We start from the raw sequence: 19545 nt of genomic DNA on the forward strand, positions 1-19545 counted from the left end.
GTCAATTTACCAAAGCGTGAAAAGATCCCTTTAAATAGGTTGTGTTCCTCACTGATAAATAGTAAATTTTGTTACGCAGCATGCATAACGATAAAAAATAAAAGTTCAGAATAGTGTTGATTTAACAAAACACAAATGTTAACGTTACAATACCCATGACACACTGACAATAATCTTTTTTGACCGTGTTTTAAACGAATACTTAGAACTATCTGTAGTTAAGCAATCTTGGTATATTGATATACAGTGGTAGCTTCAATAGAGATATAAATAACTACGTTTTATCAAATTGCATAAGGTGGATATTAATACAATTTTAATCTCTTGTATTAAGTAAATATGTGACATTGCGAGTACACCATACCTAAGTGAGCGCTTCGTATCTTAAATCTCTATTGTATTTCATAGAAGTGATCGAGGTGGATTTCAATAACTCGAAGACACGAGCTTAATTAAAGAGCCCTGTCTATTAAAACGCTAACATTCATAAATTAAAGTAATTAACTACTGGAGTGCAAATTTGATGAAATTCTTAAATCTAGGACCCTGCAATAAACGCGCTACTATGAACATAAACTTATATTATTATGTAAGTATTCTGTAAGAGAATTACGAATTAGGTTTGTTAAATTGTTATAGGTACATGTATTAATCAACTCTTGTGAAAACATGCTTTCTTCGTAACATTTGTTAATGATAATGAAGTTAGTCATTTGGATCCAAGATTTTCTTAATATTTCGCAAATATTTAGCAGCCAGTGGATACTGGTAGCTTAACAGCGTCAGTTCGGTGATGGACTACATATATGCATTAACGAATGGCAATCCGTCGATTTAAGGCAAGGTTTCGCATATTAGCTGATTCGATTATATATTGACTAAGACCACACAAATGAAGTTAAAATCCGATAGCTGGCAATGGTGTTATTTATAACATCAAAGAGTGTTTTTTTTATTTCCTACTGCTCATTTCGAATGAAATACGGTTCAGGATGATATATGCCATTTGGTTAAGTCCCACTGTAAACGGTGTCAACAAGTAACTGTCTATGACTCTAGCCAATAGACTTTTGCAAACAGACTATCAGAAACGTCTTACAGGCAGGTGCGTTTTTCAAAAGGGATAAGAATGCCCGGATGTGTGATTTTGGCCGACGAAATCGATAAGATATTTAATAAAGAATGTTCTAATTCTCACAATTTTTCACTCACAAACTTTTTATGAAGATTCTCTTTTACGAATTTTTCAAAGACCTTTTTAGCGATTTTTTGAGACCATTTTTAGTGTAAAAACGTTTTTAGAAAATAAAACAAATTTCGTTCGTTAAACAATTCTTTTGTGGTAAAAGCTAGTTAAATTTTGCAATAGGTATTCTATTTAGCATTATGCCGTGATAGTGTACGAGTCGCAGTGTTATCACATCCGATTTGGGTTCTTGACGACACGAGTTCCAACACTAGCGAAGTCAGTTTTCTTTGTTCAACTTTATTTTCTTACTCAAAACATTAAATAGTTTTGTAAGCAATTATATCCAATGACATTTGAAAAAAAAAAGCCAAAATATGTTAACAATTCCCTTAAAATCATGGATCGGAAAAGAGATTTAGATTAAATTATCGTAGTTCAACAACTTTTTTGATATATGACATCATTCCAATACAAATGTTACTTACTTTTTTTTTGCTTAATTTTTGCATTCTCAGTTATGCATTTTATGTTTTTTTTGTTATGCCCCCCTTCGAAGAAGAGGGGGTATATTGCTTTGCACATGTCGGTCGGTCCTGTCGTCGGTCCGGTCTGTCGGTCGGTCGGTCCGTCCACAGGTGGTTTCCCGGATGATAACTCAAGAACGCTTAGACCTAGGATCATGAAATTTCATAGGTACATTGATCATGACCGCAGATGGCCCTATTGATTTTGAGGTCACTAGGTCAAAGGTCAAGGTCACTGTGACCCAAAATAGTAAAATGGTTTCCGGATGATAATTCAAGAACGCTTAGGCCTAGGATCATTAAACTTGAAGGGTAGATTGATCATGACTCGCAGATAACCCCTATTGATTTTCAGGTTACTAGGTCAAAGGTCAAGGTCACGGGTGACCCGAAATAGTAAAATGGTTTCCGGATGATAACTCAAGAACGCTTATGCCTAGGATCATGAAACTTGATAGATAGATTGACCATGACTCGCAGATGACCCCTATTGATTGCAGGTCAATAGGTCAAAGGTCAAGGTCAGGGTGACCCGAAATAGTAAAAATGGTTTCCAGATGATACCTCAAGAACGCTTATGCCTAGGATCATGAAACTTGATAGGTAGATTGATCATAACTTGCAAATGACCCCTATTGATTTTCAGGTCACAAGGTCAAAGGTCAAGGTCAACGGTGACCCGAAATATTAAAATGGTTTCTGGATGATAACTCAAGAATGCTTATGCCTAGGATCATGAAACTTGATAAGTAGATTGATCATGACTCGCAGATGACCCTATTGATTTTGAGGTCACTCGGTCAAAGGTCAAGGTCACGGTGACCCGAAATAGTAAAATAGTTTCCGGATGATAACTCAAGAACGCTTATGCCTAGGATCATGAAACTTGTTAGGTACATTGATCATGACTGGCAGATGACCCCTATTGATTTTCAGGTCACTAGATCAAAGGTCAAGGTCACAGTGACCCGAAATAGTAAAATGGTTTCCCGATGATAACTCAAGAAAGCTTATGGCTAGGAACATGAAACTTCATAGGAACATTGATCATGACTCGCAGATGACCCCTATTGATTTCAGGTCACTAGGTCAAAGGTCAAGGTCACAGTGACAAAAAACATATTTACAAAATGGCTGTCACTACAACTGAGAGCCCATATGGGGGGCATGCATGTTTTACAAAACAGCCCTTGTTCAATGTATTTATTAATGGGGTTCGTTATTTCAAATACTTTTAACGGATAAATACTTGTTTCATTTCTAGCTGAAGACTGTCGATTTTTAGGGCTGTAATATCGTTCAACTTTGTAACGGCAAACATTTACTTTGCGATTTAGAGCGGCAAGAAAGAGGGGTCAAGACAGGAGGTCAATTTACAGTATTTTCTAGTAAAATAAAAACCAATTAGACCGCTCGGCCATCCTGCCAAGTATGTATGAAAGACGTATTTTATAGTTTATATAAGCAATCTTTGTAGTTTCACAAAATTACACGACAACAACAGAACTCTCCAAATTATTCAATCGTTTCGCGTTGCAACGCTTTAGAATTTTCAGGTTTTTAAATCGTCAAAAGATGCATATAATGGCTATATTAGACCATGGTAAATGTTCAGTATTACTGTTTCCTCACAAATATCATAACTAAAACGAAAATTTGCGAATCTAAAAACAACTTTTTTTCAATTTTGTCAATTTACCAAAACGTGAAAAGATCCCTTTAAAGCTTCTCGATTATTATCTACAGCAAGATACTACATCTCAGAAACGTGATGACAAAAAAGTTAATTATTTATAACGAACTTATTGTCAAACACAGAAACATAAACTTGGTGGAAAAACAATTCGTTATTGACATTTTTTTAGCTATTTTGTATATGTGTGTGTGCCCAGTCCACATACTATATTCATTTACTATACGGTATGCATGCCACATTATGCAAAAGAAGTGCGACTGTTTTTGTGAGTTTATTCTTACTATACGTTCGGTAACAAATAATAAAATAATTGTTAATTAATTCTTATTGATTTAACACAAACCCAACATTTCTTTATAATTACATAAAATCCCAAAGTTCTGAAAATTGTCAGCAACTTTGTCCTGGGCCCGTTATCACCAACCCATTCTGAGACTTAAGAATAAAGAATATACTTGGAACAAGAAAATTGCGTTCAGTGTTTGAATATATACAGGCCTCCACTGGTGATTGTGTCATTACCAAAATATTCTACCTGAAGAATATCATTGATTGAGGTGTTTAATTCCAAGTTTGACTCAAAATTCAAGCAATTCTTCAATATATCAATTTAAAGAATATTTTTGTATTCTTAGAATGCAGTCTAAGAATTGTTTGTTGAATATGGGCCCTGGGCATTTGTTCTACATACCCTATATTGTTATTGACAGCACCGTGCTTAATGAGGAAAACAAAGTACTCAATCAATTCAGTGCAAAACAACATGATGTCCGATCTTGTAGAAATTATCGCCAAATGATCTCGACGTGGCACTGCAAATGCGAGGTCAATATTTTCCCCAATATTGCTGAGCTTTCAAATATTTCTTACGGGTTCTCTGGCATTATTATGTTATGCCGAATCTATTGATTATTGTGGTTCTTCGGCTACAGGAACACATTTTCATTACAAAGAAAGTACTTAAAATGATTTAACATTGGTTTCAAAGAGGAGGAGTACGAGTTGGTGCGAACAGGATCCGCTACCCACCAAATGTAATCCAATAAAACAATACTTGACACTGGAAATGCGTCTTATAACAGGATTACAGTTAAATGAAACATTATTGTAAATGCACTTTGAAGACATTTTAGCGGACCCCTAAACCCGTTTTTTTCTGTCTGAATTGGCAGATGAGCGCATACTGAAAAAAGTGATTACCTTCATCAAACTGTGGGTATCTACTTTATTTATATTACGAAATTAGATATGATAAATCATGTGTTATATGCTGATGATACCTGGACTTGTATCACGTTAAAGTCTAAACCAGTGCGATGTGGTATGTAAACAAAATACTATAGAAACGTCTCCAACAAATAAATGCACCCGACATTTAGAATATGTAAAACAATTGTTCTGTCTTCATGCGCGCAAGCACGGACTCCCATAAGTGTATTATACCCACCAATCTTCGATTGGCTTGGACGAGGTTTATGTGTGGGGTGGGGCTTATTTAATGTACTCAAAACGAACCGTCGTAATCGCAAAAGGAACATATCGAATAATACATACACATCGCTGATCCATTTCCATAAAGGTGTTTTCCGTCTATGATTCGTCTTCGACTTAAAACAAACAATAAAGATGAATGTGCAGCGTACGAGACAGATGGTCATTATCTTTATACGACTATCATAAACAGGATATGCCACGAACATCGTTTAAAGCGAGATTATACGATTTGTTATATGTGTTACATTGTAATATATTGATAACATATGTTACAATAACACAAAATAGGCAAGACAAATTATACATTGAAGACGAATTTCATAATATGCAGCAAAGACAAATTAGCGCCCTGAGCCGATTGTGACGAAGATATTTCGTACATATTTTCCTACAATAACCGAAGCATTCGTCTTTTTAGTTAGTGTTCGTGTGTCGAATGAATAGATATCGTTGCAGGAATTTAAAATGAACCGTTAAACTAAATTTAGATTCACATCGTACTTGCATGATTTACATGCTGGCGAATTCGACTGTTCAGACATTTTCGATTTCAGAGTTAAATATCTGGCTTATTTCGCATTTTTCGACACATGTTCTTCTAAACTTTTATTTTAATTTATATTGAAATATATGTAAAATAAGTTTTTACACATTTTATATAAATTAATAAATATTTGACAAAATCGTATAATCTCGCTTGAAGAATACTAGAATTAGAAATGGGCTTTAATCAAATGAATAGCTTATCATAAATTATTTAAGATTGGAAGTTTCCAGCCAGCTGTTAAAGACTTTTGTGGGATCTACGTGGAAGTTGGAACGACTTTTTCATTTATTCTATACAGTTTGCTCATTAATGTAACATCTGAATACGAATATGTTACATCTGTTGGAACGATTCTTAAAGCGAGATTACACGATTTTTATATGTGTGGAATTGTAATATATTGATACAAATATGTTATAATAACACACAATATGCAAGAAAAATGATACATTTAAGACGAATTCCATAAAATGCAGCAAATACAAATTAGCGCCCCGAGCCGATTGTGACAAAGATAATTCGTAATATTTTCCTACAATAACCGATGCATTCGTCTTTTTAGTAAGTGTTCGTGTGTCGTATGAATCGATATCGCTGCAAGAATTTCAAATGAACCGTTAAACTAAATTTAGATTGACATCGTACATGCATGATATTCATGCTGGCGAATTAGGGTGTACAGCCTTTTTCGATTTCAGAATTAAATATATGGCTTATTTAGCATTTTTCGACACATGTTCTTCTTAACTTTTATTTTAGTTTTTTACACATTTTATATTAATTAATAAATATTTGACAAGATCGTATATACCCGCTTTAATTATGTTGAGATTGTTCTAGTTCAGAATGTTCGCCTCGGAGATCGGAGCTATTGGTTTGATTACAGGGTTATGGCAATTCTCGAGTTATCGCGGTGACCATGATGAGATTTGATTTGAAGATACTCTTGTATTGTAATAGCTATTATTTATATAATACATTTTTTTCTAGTTCTCATATCGTCTACATTTCCCAGTATAATGAATCAAGATAAAGCAAAGCGATATAGTATTGTAAAATTGGGCATTCAACAATAGTACAGCACCAATACGCGGTGATCATATTTAGAACCGTAGTATTAAAAAGCCAATTTATTTGGCATGTTTCGTATTTATCATCAATTAAACTGTGAAATAAAATATTAAAATTGTCCTGGACTATCATGCACCAACTATCTCTATGTAAAGTAAGTGCTCTATTTTTCATAATTGTTTTGCTACATATTGATTCCAGTCATAAGAGCATGATGTAACAACTGTCAATACTTTTAACATAATGTAACTAACAGCTATTGAAGTGAACAAATATCTCGTGTATGGTGGGAGATCGACAGGCGTGTTTGGATGAAATGATTGTTTGATCTCGCTAATTAAAATGTTCCATCACTCTCGATTGATGGACCTTTAACAAAACAGGAAAATCTATCTTTTCTAATTATTCGTGAACATTATTTCTTAGTTACCCTACATGTACATTGAAGTGACATGTTCAAAATAATCACAGCGCTGAAGGCACTGACATTGTTCGCTATTGCATAATCTTAGACGCAAATAATCACAGCGCTGAAGGCACTGACATTGTTCGCTATTGCATAATCTTAGACGCAACTCAGTTTTCAAAATTATGTTATAGCTTTTTTATATCGCAAGTTTGAAATGAACACAACCCATTCACATGTATAAAGAGTGTGTTTTAAATAACATGTCGAGATGTGTGTGCACTGTTTATCCTCATATTTATGTTATAGAGATAACTTAGACAAAATAACAACAATATGTCTCTTTGTTCACAATTGGTTGTGCATTTATAGTCATCCCAGTACCAGAGACTCTCTTTAAACGAAAAACATTATAAAATCAGAAAGTGTCGTCCTTGATTAGCTTGTTCGCATTGCACAGGCTAATCAGTGTGCACAGGCTAATCTTACTTGACATGCATTAAGCCCCGTTTTCCCTGAAAGCAGCCTATATGTACAGATTTCAATGATAAACTGGCCAATGTCGTCGCACAAGTTGTTATAAACACTAGACTGGCCAATATCGTCGCACAAGCTCTTAAACACTATTAATTACATACTGGCTGTCTGCAGCACTGGTACACAGCATGGTTATCGTTCCTAGCGTAGCTAACAACAGACTGACTTGCAAAACTGCTTCTGCATTATTCGCTCGCTACCGCTCACAACTAAAAATAAGTGACCTTTACATCGTGATCTATCCTCTACAAAAGTAGCCCCTATAACAGGTTAATGCAATTTAGCAAACTTGTTTTTTCTTTCAAAACAAACATCATGCAGGCTAAACTTAACCAAAAACCTAAAATTTACCTAAAAAACACAACATTTATGTACATAAGCCGTGAAATATTGCTCTTAAGTTATTTCAAAATTGTTTCACGACAACGTATTTATTGTAGCTTTGCACACATGTAATGAACTGTATGAACTACATACACTATTATATATTTATCTTAATTGTGCTTCAAGATAGAAAACGTAACTAAACTTTACAAAATTGGGTTGCTGTAATATACCGCTGAATATAAAACCATAGTAGCACTTTTGATTTCTATGTTGGAGACGAATTTAGGCAATTCCGTCCCTGTTACTATATTTTCCATGAAAGATAACGAATCGAATACAAGTCACAAAAGCATGCTGTTTAAGAAATAATTCGTTTACGTTTTAGTTTGTTGTCGAATAACCCACGGCCGGAAGTTTAGATGCGTAGGGATTAAATCACGAGTGCGAAGCCGTTGGTTATTCGACAACAAACTATAACGTACACCAATTATTTCGATTCTAACACGGTTTTTAATTAAGATTTATACAATGTATCTTGTTTTTCTTGCGTAATATTTCATGTGAAGTTCCGCTTTTAAAAATAGCTTTCGGCTTTGCTGTCGATCAGATCTACGCCCTCCGCGACTTTCATTCATAAAATACCGGATTATTACGCTGGAAAGTGTATCGGCATGTTTTGTTTAGTTACAGCGCGTGCTTTCAGTGTATAAGATCCGCTCATAATTATTGCAGAATAACCCATAGACGAATTTCTTCTTTGTTTACATGAAATTTGCCAGGTGCCGTGTTAGAATATTGTATATCGTTGGGCTTCGTGACAAAAAAATTAGTATTTCAAAATAAAATACCATCTCTTGTCATGACATTTTCAATGCAATTTATACATTGTTACTTGAAACTTTTTGCAGATGCAACCGTATCGCGCCAGTAAGATGTTTGAACATATCTTATTTTGAGGCTAGCGATTTCACTTAGTGTCGTTCCTGCGTTCTTGACGAGTTTTTTTTCTCAATCTGCTATTTAAAATCCCACGTATACATACGATATCTCGCTATGAATATCCTCTCTGAAACCGCAATAAACCAAATAACGGCGTTTAATGGTCTTCTATATTGCGTTTAATGGTCTTCTATATTTTGTTATCATAAATGTCGAAACCGTGTGATCAAACATGCAATCTCCTAATTACAACAACGCTCTATAAACAAAGCCGATAAAATCTGACATATCTTGCAAGCGCTGCAATCAAATAATTTATTGCATCCATCATTTAGTAATGGTTTGTACAATATTGAGACAGTGTTAGCATGCGTTGATGCATCTTGTAAGAACAATTTAATGCACTGTATAAAACTCTCTTGACACTGTAAATTTCACTTCATATTTATATTATTGTATCCATAATAGTGTATAACTTACAAAAATGTATACCGTTTGCTCCTCAATGTGAAATCTGAATACGAATATGTTACATTTGTTGGAAAGATTCTCAACAAGAGCTTTGTCACAGACGTGACGCATTGGCACAGAATATTTTGCATGTTGTCTTCACATAAAACAGCGGACACCATGCTCAATGTTTAAAACGCACTAAGTGACCCCGTGACCTAGTTTTTGACCCGGCATGGCCCATGTTCGAACTTAACCTACACATCATCTAGATACAACTTCTGACCAAGTGTGGTGAAGCTCGGATGAAAACTACTTGAATTAGAGAGCGGACACCATGCTGAATGTTTAAAACGCTTTAAGTGACCCCGTGACCTAGTTTTTGACCCGGCATGACCCATATTCGAACTTGACCTAGACATCAAGAAGATCGGATGAAAACAACTTGAATGAGAGAACGGACACTTAATACGGACCGACAGACCAACCGAACGACAGACAAACTCACTCCTATATACCCCCCATAAACTTCGTTTGTGGGGGTATAATTACGTTTAGATTTTTCTAGTTCAGAATGTTCGACTCGAAGATCGGAGCTATTTCAGGTCTGATTACAGGGTTATGGCAATTCTCGAGTTATCGCGGTGACCATGATGAGATTTGATTTTAAGATTCACATGTATGTTTAATAGCTACCGGTATAACTGATATGTTTTTGTCTTGTTTCCATATCATCGTATTTTTCCAGTATAATCAATCTCGATAAAAGCAAAGGCGATATAGTATTGGAAAATTGGGCATTCAACAATAGTACAACACCAATACGCGGTGATCATATTTTAAACAGTATAGTATTACAAATTCATTTTATTTGTAGTATTAAAAACTAAAAAGTCATTTTATTTGTCATGTCTCGTATATATCATCAATTTAATCATAAATTAAAATATAAAATGTATGTATTTGTCTTGGACTTGCATGCACCAACAATCTCTGAAACACAGAAGTGAACAAATAGCTCGTGTATGATGGATAATCGACAGACGTGCTTGGATGAAATGATTGTTTGATCTTGATAATTAAAATGCTCCATAACTCTCGATTGATGGACCTTTAAAAAAGCAGGAAAATCTATCGTTTCTAATTATTCGTGAACATTATCTCCTAGTTATATGTCCATAGACGTGCTACGTTCAGGATAAATTATGATATAAGAGCTATTTATCTTAATTGTGCTTCAATATATAAACATAACTAAGTTCAAGCGTCAGATTGCAAAGTTGGGTTGCTGTAACATACCGCTGAATATAAAACGATACTAGCACTTAGGATTTATATGATGGAGCGTCTGTTACATTCATTGTTTTCCATGAACGATCAGGCATTGCATGCTGGTCAAAAAAGCAGTTAAAATAAAACACTAAAAAGCTACAAGGAATCTTTAATAGGGCGCGATTGCAAATCATCAGTCAAGCAAAATACCATGTGTCATGACATTTTCCAATGCACTTTGTATATCCTACAAACTGATCGACAATATGACCAACAAGCAAATTCGTTGAATTGATATCCCCCGCTTATATGCTTCTGGACACAAAAGCATTATATTTGACACTAAAAAAAGCATTTTTTTCAAGATACAACGGGCCATAACTCCGTTATTAACAGAAGGTGAACAATGCCATCTAGCGTACATCATCCTCTTATCCATATACATACTCATATCAAGTTTCAATGAAATCCGCCAAAGCACTTCCAAGATATGGCTCCGGACGGACGGAAAGACAGACGGACAACGCCAAAACAATATCCATCCGCCTATGGCAGGGGATAAAAATGGAATGAACAGTGCATTTTAGAAGAAATTTGCATGGGTACTGTTTGTAGATGCAACCGTTACGATTCAGCAAGATGTCTGTAACAGTTGTCCACTTTTGAAGCTTGCTATTTTGCTCGCTTGTTTTTAATTATCATGCTTGATTTTATCTTATCTAAACTGCATTTCAAAAACTATTTTAAACATATTCAAATGTGCTTTGCAAAATTCTAGATGAAGTTAAATGTAGTTATAACAGAAATATCAGCAGAAATTGCGGATCCTTCCAATAAATGTGTTTTGTTTGTTGATATTTTGTTAATGGTTAAGTGTAAGCATACGAACAATAACGTGTGGTAATATTTCAGTGGAAGATAAAAGGACAGGAACGACCAGACCATTACCCAATGGTACCGACTTTGTCATTGGTATTGGCTTATTTATTCCAGAAATTTTGCCCTGTTCGTAACGAAAGGGAAATTGCAGTCTTATAATACTTTAGTGTTCACCATATACGGATACTGTCTATAAAGTTTCATCTAAACGGATCACGGGCTTTTGAGATTTTACACGGAAAGTACATTTGACGTGCAGTATGAAAAGTGTAGATTGTAGGAGTAACGCAAATCCATTGCGCGTTCAATATTTGTAAGACTTGATATAATGAACTTCCAGGAGGTAAATAAACCTCCACATGGAATTCGACTAAATCATGAGAAATATTAACAAGCGTTTATGATTATTGTTCTGCACCAAGACCTTCATAATGAATAGAATTCATATCATAATATCATAAACTTTAAACTTAACAATATACCAACATAATTAATGCGGTGCTTGCGATTTGAGGTACATGTAATCATTAAGAGAGTATGCAAAAATTGTATTACGGATGTACATCGGTACTTCCATGATTTATACTTGTTGTATTACAGATGAACATCGGTACTTCCATGATTTATACTTGTTGTATTACAGATGTACATCGGTACTTCCATGATTTATACTTATTGTATTACAGATGTACATCGGTACCTCCATGATTTATACTTGTTGTATTACAGATGTACATCGGTACTTCCATGATTTATACTTGTGATGTTAGTTTTAGCAAATGTAAGTTTAAGTTCTGGCTGTATAGCCAAACAATAGGCTAGGCAATAACAAAGTTTAATGATACAAAATAATAAGTATTAAAATAATAAGACTGCATGCTTAAGTAGCATACTGTAGATGATTGATAGTTAATTTATGTATGATATTTCAGCAAATGTTGCATAATACACGTCTAATAATATTTTATGTACAACCAATGAAATACTTAACTAAATCTTAAAGTTTCAACTTCCCAAAACTGCGATGTTTTAAAATATTAATCAATATATTGCTGTGTGTAGACATGAGTTTATATACAGATTATAACTAAAAATCAAACCATATATGTATACATATTTTTATTACATATTTAAACAAAAAATATATATCATATACAATAATGTTTATAAAATTTGAAAAAGGAAACAAATATATAAACACAAAACTTATGACTAATACAGCATTTAGAACATGATAAATGAATAAGACAACTATTTATATATTTTATGCGATAATTAAACAGATTTGCATGTTATTTAATTAAAATGGTGTTTACAAATCAATGTCATAACTTAACTGTTAAGGATATAAATTGGTTTAATTGTTTTATTTAATAAAACATAATTTTTAAATTGTAACTTGGTTTTCAAAAGTTAATATTGCAGGATGTAACTTTTGAACACGGAAAACTTCATGATATAAACAAGAGGGCCTGAAAGGCCCAAAGTCGGTCAACTGAGATACAAAGGAACTTACCTGCTCAGTGCATCCCCAAGATATCATTAGAACAAATGTTCTTATCAAGTTTCATGAAGAGTGGACTAAAAATGTAGCTTTTAGAGTGCTAATTACTTAAACAAGGTTTTACTATAGCCATATGAGGCTAAAAATACCCCGACCCCTGGCGGTCATGTTTTACCAGCCGGAACACTTTTTAAATTCCTCCAAGATATCATTGGGACAAATTTTCTGACCAAGTTTCATTAAGATCAGACAATAAATGTTGCCTCTAGAGTGTTGACAAGGTGATGTAATATAAAGAAATATTTAGAAACATGAACCGCCCCATTGCATGTTTTTCAAGCAACCGGTACCATTTTGGAACTCATCCAATATATCATTGAGTCAAACCTTTTTTAGAAAGAAAAATTGAATGTCATGGTTACATAAATATGTGACTGAGCAATCAATCTCTTAAAAGTAGAAATTAAACCATGCAACAAATAAATAGAGGCTTTATATTTCTTATCTGACTTCATAGCAGAGGGAAGTAATTCAAATAGGTGTTAACAAAACACAGCATTATTTGAACTTTAACCTAGTTGTTTATAGTTATAACAAACGGTTATAACATTGACTTTTTTTTAAACTTCATTTTATACTATGTATTTTAATATTACGAACTTAAGTTATTGTTGAATATGACCTTTAAATAACGAATGAAACCATTATATGATGCCATACCCTGCACATGCTTCTGAAAGAAATTGTTCGTATATATTTTATATTAAAAAATTGTGTATACATATTTGTAAGTGGTCAATATCTTAAAGCACATTTTACTTATACAAAACTATACAAATACAACATACAATAAAGGCACACTATAAACAGGGTATACAAATAATTAGTGTTTTCAAATACAATATATAGGTTCTGTTTGTGCCTGAATATATCTGCATATAAAACATCATTAACATGATGCACCTGTGAAAACAATTGCACTAATCTGGTTTGTCCCAAGTACTCATTAAGTTGTATATGGTATTTCAACAAACTTTAATTAAAGCACTTACAGCAATTGACATAATAAAACATTAAAAGTTTGTTCTCAAGTCATATGAAAAATGACTGTTAAAATAAACTTTCAAAGGCAAAAATAAAATCTTTACCAATATAACAAAAATATTCATATATCTTAAAACAGGTTTGGCGTGGAAAACAACCAAATCATAGGAATATTGTTTTTTAAATATTTTGCTGAGAAAAAGTAAAGAATAATAAACATAAATGCCCACATTTGTTTGTATAAAAAAACGTACACTATGACTACAATTAATGCAAAGATATCACATATGTGTTTAAATGTATTTCGTAAGGCTAATTACTGGTGCAACCAACATGTTCAAAACATTACAACCTTTATTACATTGAGCAAAAGAAAACAGAAGGCCAGTTGAATAAGCCAGAAACAAACAGAAGAACAAATGTGCATACCAGTACATACTTTGATAAATATGGAATAGCAATCTGCCATTACAATGTTATGACAGACACATACATGAAGCATATACGATCATTAAAATATAATACAATTGAATATACTAGAAAGCAAATTGCTTAAATATAAACAATTAAAGGAATGTATATATAAAAATGGAAATTGATTAGGAATATACATTTTATACAAACATATATACAAACAGAAACATGATTCCCACATAAGGAAGTATATACATACATATCATATATCTGTACACATCATAGTTTCAAATGACCTGTTAGCATATTATTAGATACATTTATGCCAATTTGTATTCAAAGTTTCATAAGTATTAACTTCTTATTATTTTATCCCAATTAGAACAGTCACAAACTTCTGTTATTAGTAAGGGTCTTTATCATTTTTCTAATTGATAATTTCAGTAACATAAAAATGAATATTTCCATGCAGTTAACGGGCCAGATTAGTCATAATCATCTGGAGTTCATATCATTCACTGATTGTTAATAAATGTATAATATTATGAGGATTCCTGCAAAAGTTAAGAAGTAATTACGCTGGTAACACTTAGCCATTTCTGTTTGTATTTTTTGTTTGTAATAATTCCTACAACATTCAAAAGATGGATGATTACTTGCCATGAGACAATGTACAACCACAGTATATGTACCTTGATTTCTATAAAGCGAGAAATTGACTGTAAAATTACTGAAAACTGGTTATACCTAAACATATGTATTGCTGCTAGAATGTATGTTGAATATGTAAAATAAATGTATATAAAGATTATTTCAATAAATAATATTTCTCCGTCATTGAAGAAAACACACAATGATGAAAACTCTTCATTTTAATAATTTTCTTTTTAATTATTAAGAATAATTTACAGCATGTTTCATGCTGCATTATGTAAACCATGGACCATTTAACCAAAATAAATAAACTTTACTACAGCACACTCTTCTTTGGGCCAAGAGAATAATAAAAACACTACTAAAATCCAAGATTTTGCCACTAAACTCTTTCTTGTCCATTTGAACTATTTCAATATGTTAGATTAAAATACAGATCATAAAAAGTAATTCCACTTATTTTGGGCGTTGTTGTACAAAAAAAGATGTAAAAGTTTATTGAATTTCTTCCAGCATCACACATAGCAAATGATTAACCTTGCATACATTTCACTTAATTACAGAACAATGCAGATATGTGTTTCGCAAAATAATTTCATTGACTCCAGAGAATAAAATCACAAACCTGTTATTTTTTCCACAACCTTAAATCACAAGAGGTTCAGCCATTACAGAAGAACATAGTAGAATAAGCTAAAATTCTTTACTCACTCATATAAACATTGCAATATTTAATTAAAGCTTTAGTAAGTGTATCTACTTTAGGAACAAGTTCAATAAACATTTCTGTTCGCTAACCACATGGTAAAACATAGTCTAACCTTGGTTAATTAACAACCATGAACTTATCAGAACATCACCTGACACATAATAACATTTCAGTAAGTTGCAGCAAAAAAAAACAACTGATTTACAATTAAAATATATAAAAACTGTACAATAAAATTTTCTAAACAAAAATATTTTTGCATAAATCATTCTAATAAAGAGATTACATTATATAATATATGAATAAACACTATTTTCTTTTTATTTTACGCTATAGACTCATTTTGCTCCCCTTTACTTCCTGGCTTCATTAAAGGAGATTTTTCAGGGTCATTTAAAACTTCCCCATTCTTTGCCATATCTCCTCCGCCTGCTTTCTTATCATTGGAATTATTCTTGCTTGTAGTAGGACTCCTTGGGTTAATTTCTGTCTTTGCATTCACTTCTTTTTTGTCTGGTTTGATAGAAAGTTTAGGCTTTGGAGAGGGAACTGGTTTTGGTTTTACATGCATGACTGCTGCAACTGCTGTGGATTTCTGTGGAAGATCTGCAGACGTTCCTGAAATATGATTGCAATTTAATGTCTGAAACCTGTTCATGTCTTCTGTAAATTGTTTTCATCAAATTAAATGAAATGTCTTATTTTTTTTAAACATTTAGACTGGTTATCAGCTTTCAAAATTGTCATGGACTGAAATTAATGCCTATCCTAAATAATGTAACCCATATCTGGAAAGTTTAATGAATGTTCAGGTAGCAGTGAATGAGTGAAAATAGCTCAAATAAGGATTTTTGCATTTTTGTTCAAACAAAGCCCTTAAGCTCTGAAGTGCCTGGTTATCTAACATTGCCTCCATTTAATATTAGCTAACATTTCCAGAAAGTTTGTTGAATATTCAATTAAAACAGTAGGAGTGCCAAAATGTGAAATTATCTTTTGTATAAACAAAGGTAAACAACTCTGAAGAGCCTGATGCAAATTGGCTATTTATCAAACTAGGTTTCCATTAAATGTCAACAAACATTTCCAGAAAGTTTGGTTAAGATTACATAAAAACTGTCCGACCATAAAAGAGCAGAAAGCCACCTGTCCCTCCCTCCCTCCCTCCCTCCCTCCATACACGCATCCATCCATCCATCCATCCATCCATCCATCCATCCATCCATCCATCCATCCATCCATCCATCCATCCATCCATCCATCCATCCATCCATCCATCTATGCATCCATCCATGCATCCATCCATCCATCCATCCATCCATCCATCCATCCACCCACCCACCCAAAACCCTGTGGTGCATGCATAGATCCATCCATCCATCCATCCATCCATCCATCCATCCATCCATCCATCCATCCATCTATCCATCCATCCATCCATCCATCCATCCCTTCCTACCTCATACCCTCCCTCCATTAAAATATTTTGACTTACAGAAAATGTCAATATCATAATCAGCTATGGAACTTCATTACAGTAGTTTTGTGCATGTTTTGTCAGACCATATGGAGACATGTCCACAGACCTTCCCATTAACAAATCTCAATGCCTAGATACCTGTGGCTGCACTGGCAGCAGGGGGAGAGGGAGCCATGGCTGAGGGGGGAGAAGGCAGGGGTTGTGCAGAGGTAGGAGAGGTTGGGGAAGTAGGCTCAGAGTTCGGTTCATCCGACATCGGAGAGCCAGGAGGCATCAGCTCATCTGTGTAGTGGTAGTCTGAAACATACGGCAAAAAAAATCACAGTTATTTTATTATGCACACATTATATGAATCCAGTACGCCCTCTCTGCAGGATTGATGGGAATTGTACAGTTAGACATCAGCACGCAATATAAAGTCCTTCATGGGTTATGAAACTGGCTGGAAAAGAGTGTTTTTGGTAAACACCATATCAATCAGGATTACCTGCTTGAATGCATTTAATGCTTTCAGTTTTACAAGCTTTCTATTAATTGTCAAATCTTCAGATCGTGTGTTTTCAAAATGGAAAGCTTTCTTTTGGGATGTTTTTTATGGGTATTAATAATACTTAAAATGACGTTTGAACTCACTTGTTTGATGGGGATGGAGGCCTAAATATACTTAACAAACTTGATTTTTTAATATAAACTAGAGCTTTGTCACAGACGTGACTAATACCCCCACATGCCGCATTGACACAAAATATTTTGCATGTTGTCTTTGGCCCATGTTCGAACTAGGCCTAGACATCATTAAGATACACCTTCAGACCAAGTGTGGTGAAGATCGGATGAAAACTACTTGAATTAGAGAGCGGACACCATATGCAATGTTTAAAACGCACTAAGTGACTCAGTGACCTAGTTTTTGACCTGGCATGACCCATGTTTGAACTTGGCCTATACATCATCTAGATACAACTTCTGACAAAGTTTGGTGAAGCTCGGATAAAAAGTACTTGAATTAGAGAGCGGACACCATGCTCAATGTTTAAAACGCGTGACCCCGTGACCTAGTTTTTTACCCTGCATGACCCATATTCATACTTGACCTAGACACCATCTACATACAACATCTGACAAAGTTTGGTGAAGATCGGATGAAAACAATTAGAATTAGAGAGCGGACACTTAATACAGACCAACCAACAGACAGACAGACCGATCGACAGACAAAATCACTCCTATATACCCCCCTAAACTTTGTTTGCGGGGGTATAATAATTCACATATGCTTACAACATAATTTGTTTTGGGCAATGAAAGACCAGCTATGTCATACACTGGAATTAAGTAACAAATAAGCTCACTAAATAAAATGAAACTTTTTTCAGCATGAACAGCATTCACTATATTATTCTTTTGTTCCACCCCACATGTGCCTACCAGTGCAGTTTTCCATGTTCACGTAGGTGGTTTGGATGTCTGCTGTGTGCTCTCCTTGCTTCATGGCCTGCTCTATCATGTTGATCATCTCTGTCACCTCGTGTGCCAGCTGGCTGAAGTCTGGACGCTTGCGGGGTTCTGGGTGCCAGCACTTGCGCATAATTGCATACCTGACCAGAAAAAGGATATGAGTCTGACAATCGGGGTTAATGCATATGCATTAAGATTCGTCCAAAATTTGGCATGTGCAGCCAGCAAAGGCTAAACACAAACAACACTTTCCGCCTTGAATGTATTTTTCGTTGAAAGGAAGTTTCTTATTAGCAAAAATCAGTTTAGGCACAAAGCGTAAGGCCTTATTTGCCTGTGCAGACAGCACAGGCTTATCTGGGATGATTCTTCATGCACATGCATTAAACCCGGTTTTCCCAGAGAGGGGCTTATACATATCAGATTTGCAAAGTTTTAAAACTTTTGCATGAAATGCTCTTGTGAGGATGATATTCTGCTCATGACAGGTTGCTAGGGTCCTTCCCAGTTGTGGCCTAGTCTGCTCATGACAGGTTGCTAGGGTCCTTCCCATTTGTGGCCTATTACCAAGAAAATATCTGATATCTAAATTATTTTGCCTAAATTTTGTTGTAAAGAAATAATAAAAAAATACATTTTATTTGTGTTAACTGATTTTATTCAGTATAAGAAGTAAATTTCAGTAGGTGAATGTTCAGGAAAAGAGACCACATATAACTTGTAAATTATGTATTTGAAAGAAATTAAACTTACAAAGTTTTGTAAGTAAAAAATGGAAATATTGGTTAGATATTTCCCAGCACCTAGACAAACGTGATACCTTATTTCAATTATGTAATAATTTATAAAAGCCAAAACAATTCTTAATGTGGCCACATAATTGTATAAAAGCTTGGTTTGCGCTAAGAAACATTTATTAGTAGCCGAAATTTATGTTAGTTAAAATTGTTT

The 19545-nt window shown here is 34.1% G+C and overlaps 1 protein-coding gene across 3 annotated transcripts in view; it reads right to left on the minus strand.

The window, feature by feature from the left end:
* Positions 1 to 15179: 15179 nt before the first annotated feature.
* Positions 15180 to 19545, minus strand: part of LOC127881602 (hepatocyte growth factor receptor-like) — a 71533-nt gene continuing 67167 nt past the window's right edge. For all 3 annotated transcript variants that reach the window (XM_052429609.1, XM_052429607.1, XM_052429608.1), the window contains exons 24-26: positions 18565 to 18734; positions 17275 to 17433; positions 15180 to 16274 (exon numbers count right to left, since the gene is read on the minus strand). In XM_052429609.1, coding sequence (XP_052285569.1) covers positions 15982 to 16274; positions 17275 to 17433; positions 18565 to 18734 — 622 coding nt within the window. In that variant the 3' untranslated portion in view covers positions 15180 to 15981. The remainder of the gene's footprint in view (positions 16275 to 17274; positions 17434 to 18564; positions 18735 to 19545) is intronic.

Source organism: Dreissena polymorpha, chromosome 5 (genome assembly GCF_020536995.1).
Source record: "Dreissena polymorpha isolate Duluth1 chromosome 5, UMN_Dpol_1.0, whole genome shotgun sequence".
Lineage (NCBI taxonomy): Eukaryota > Metazoa > Mollusca > Bivalvia > Myida > Dreissenidae > Dreissena > Dreissena polymorpha.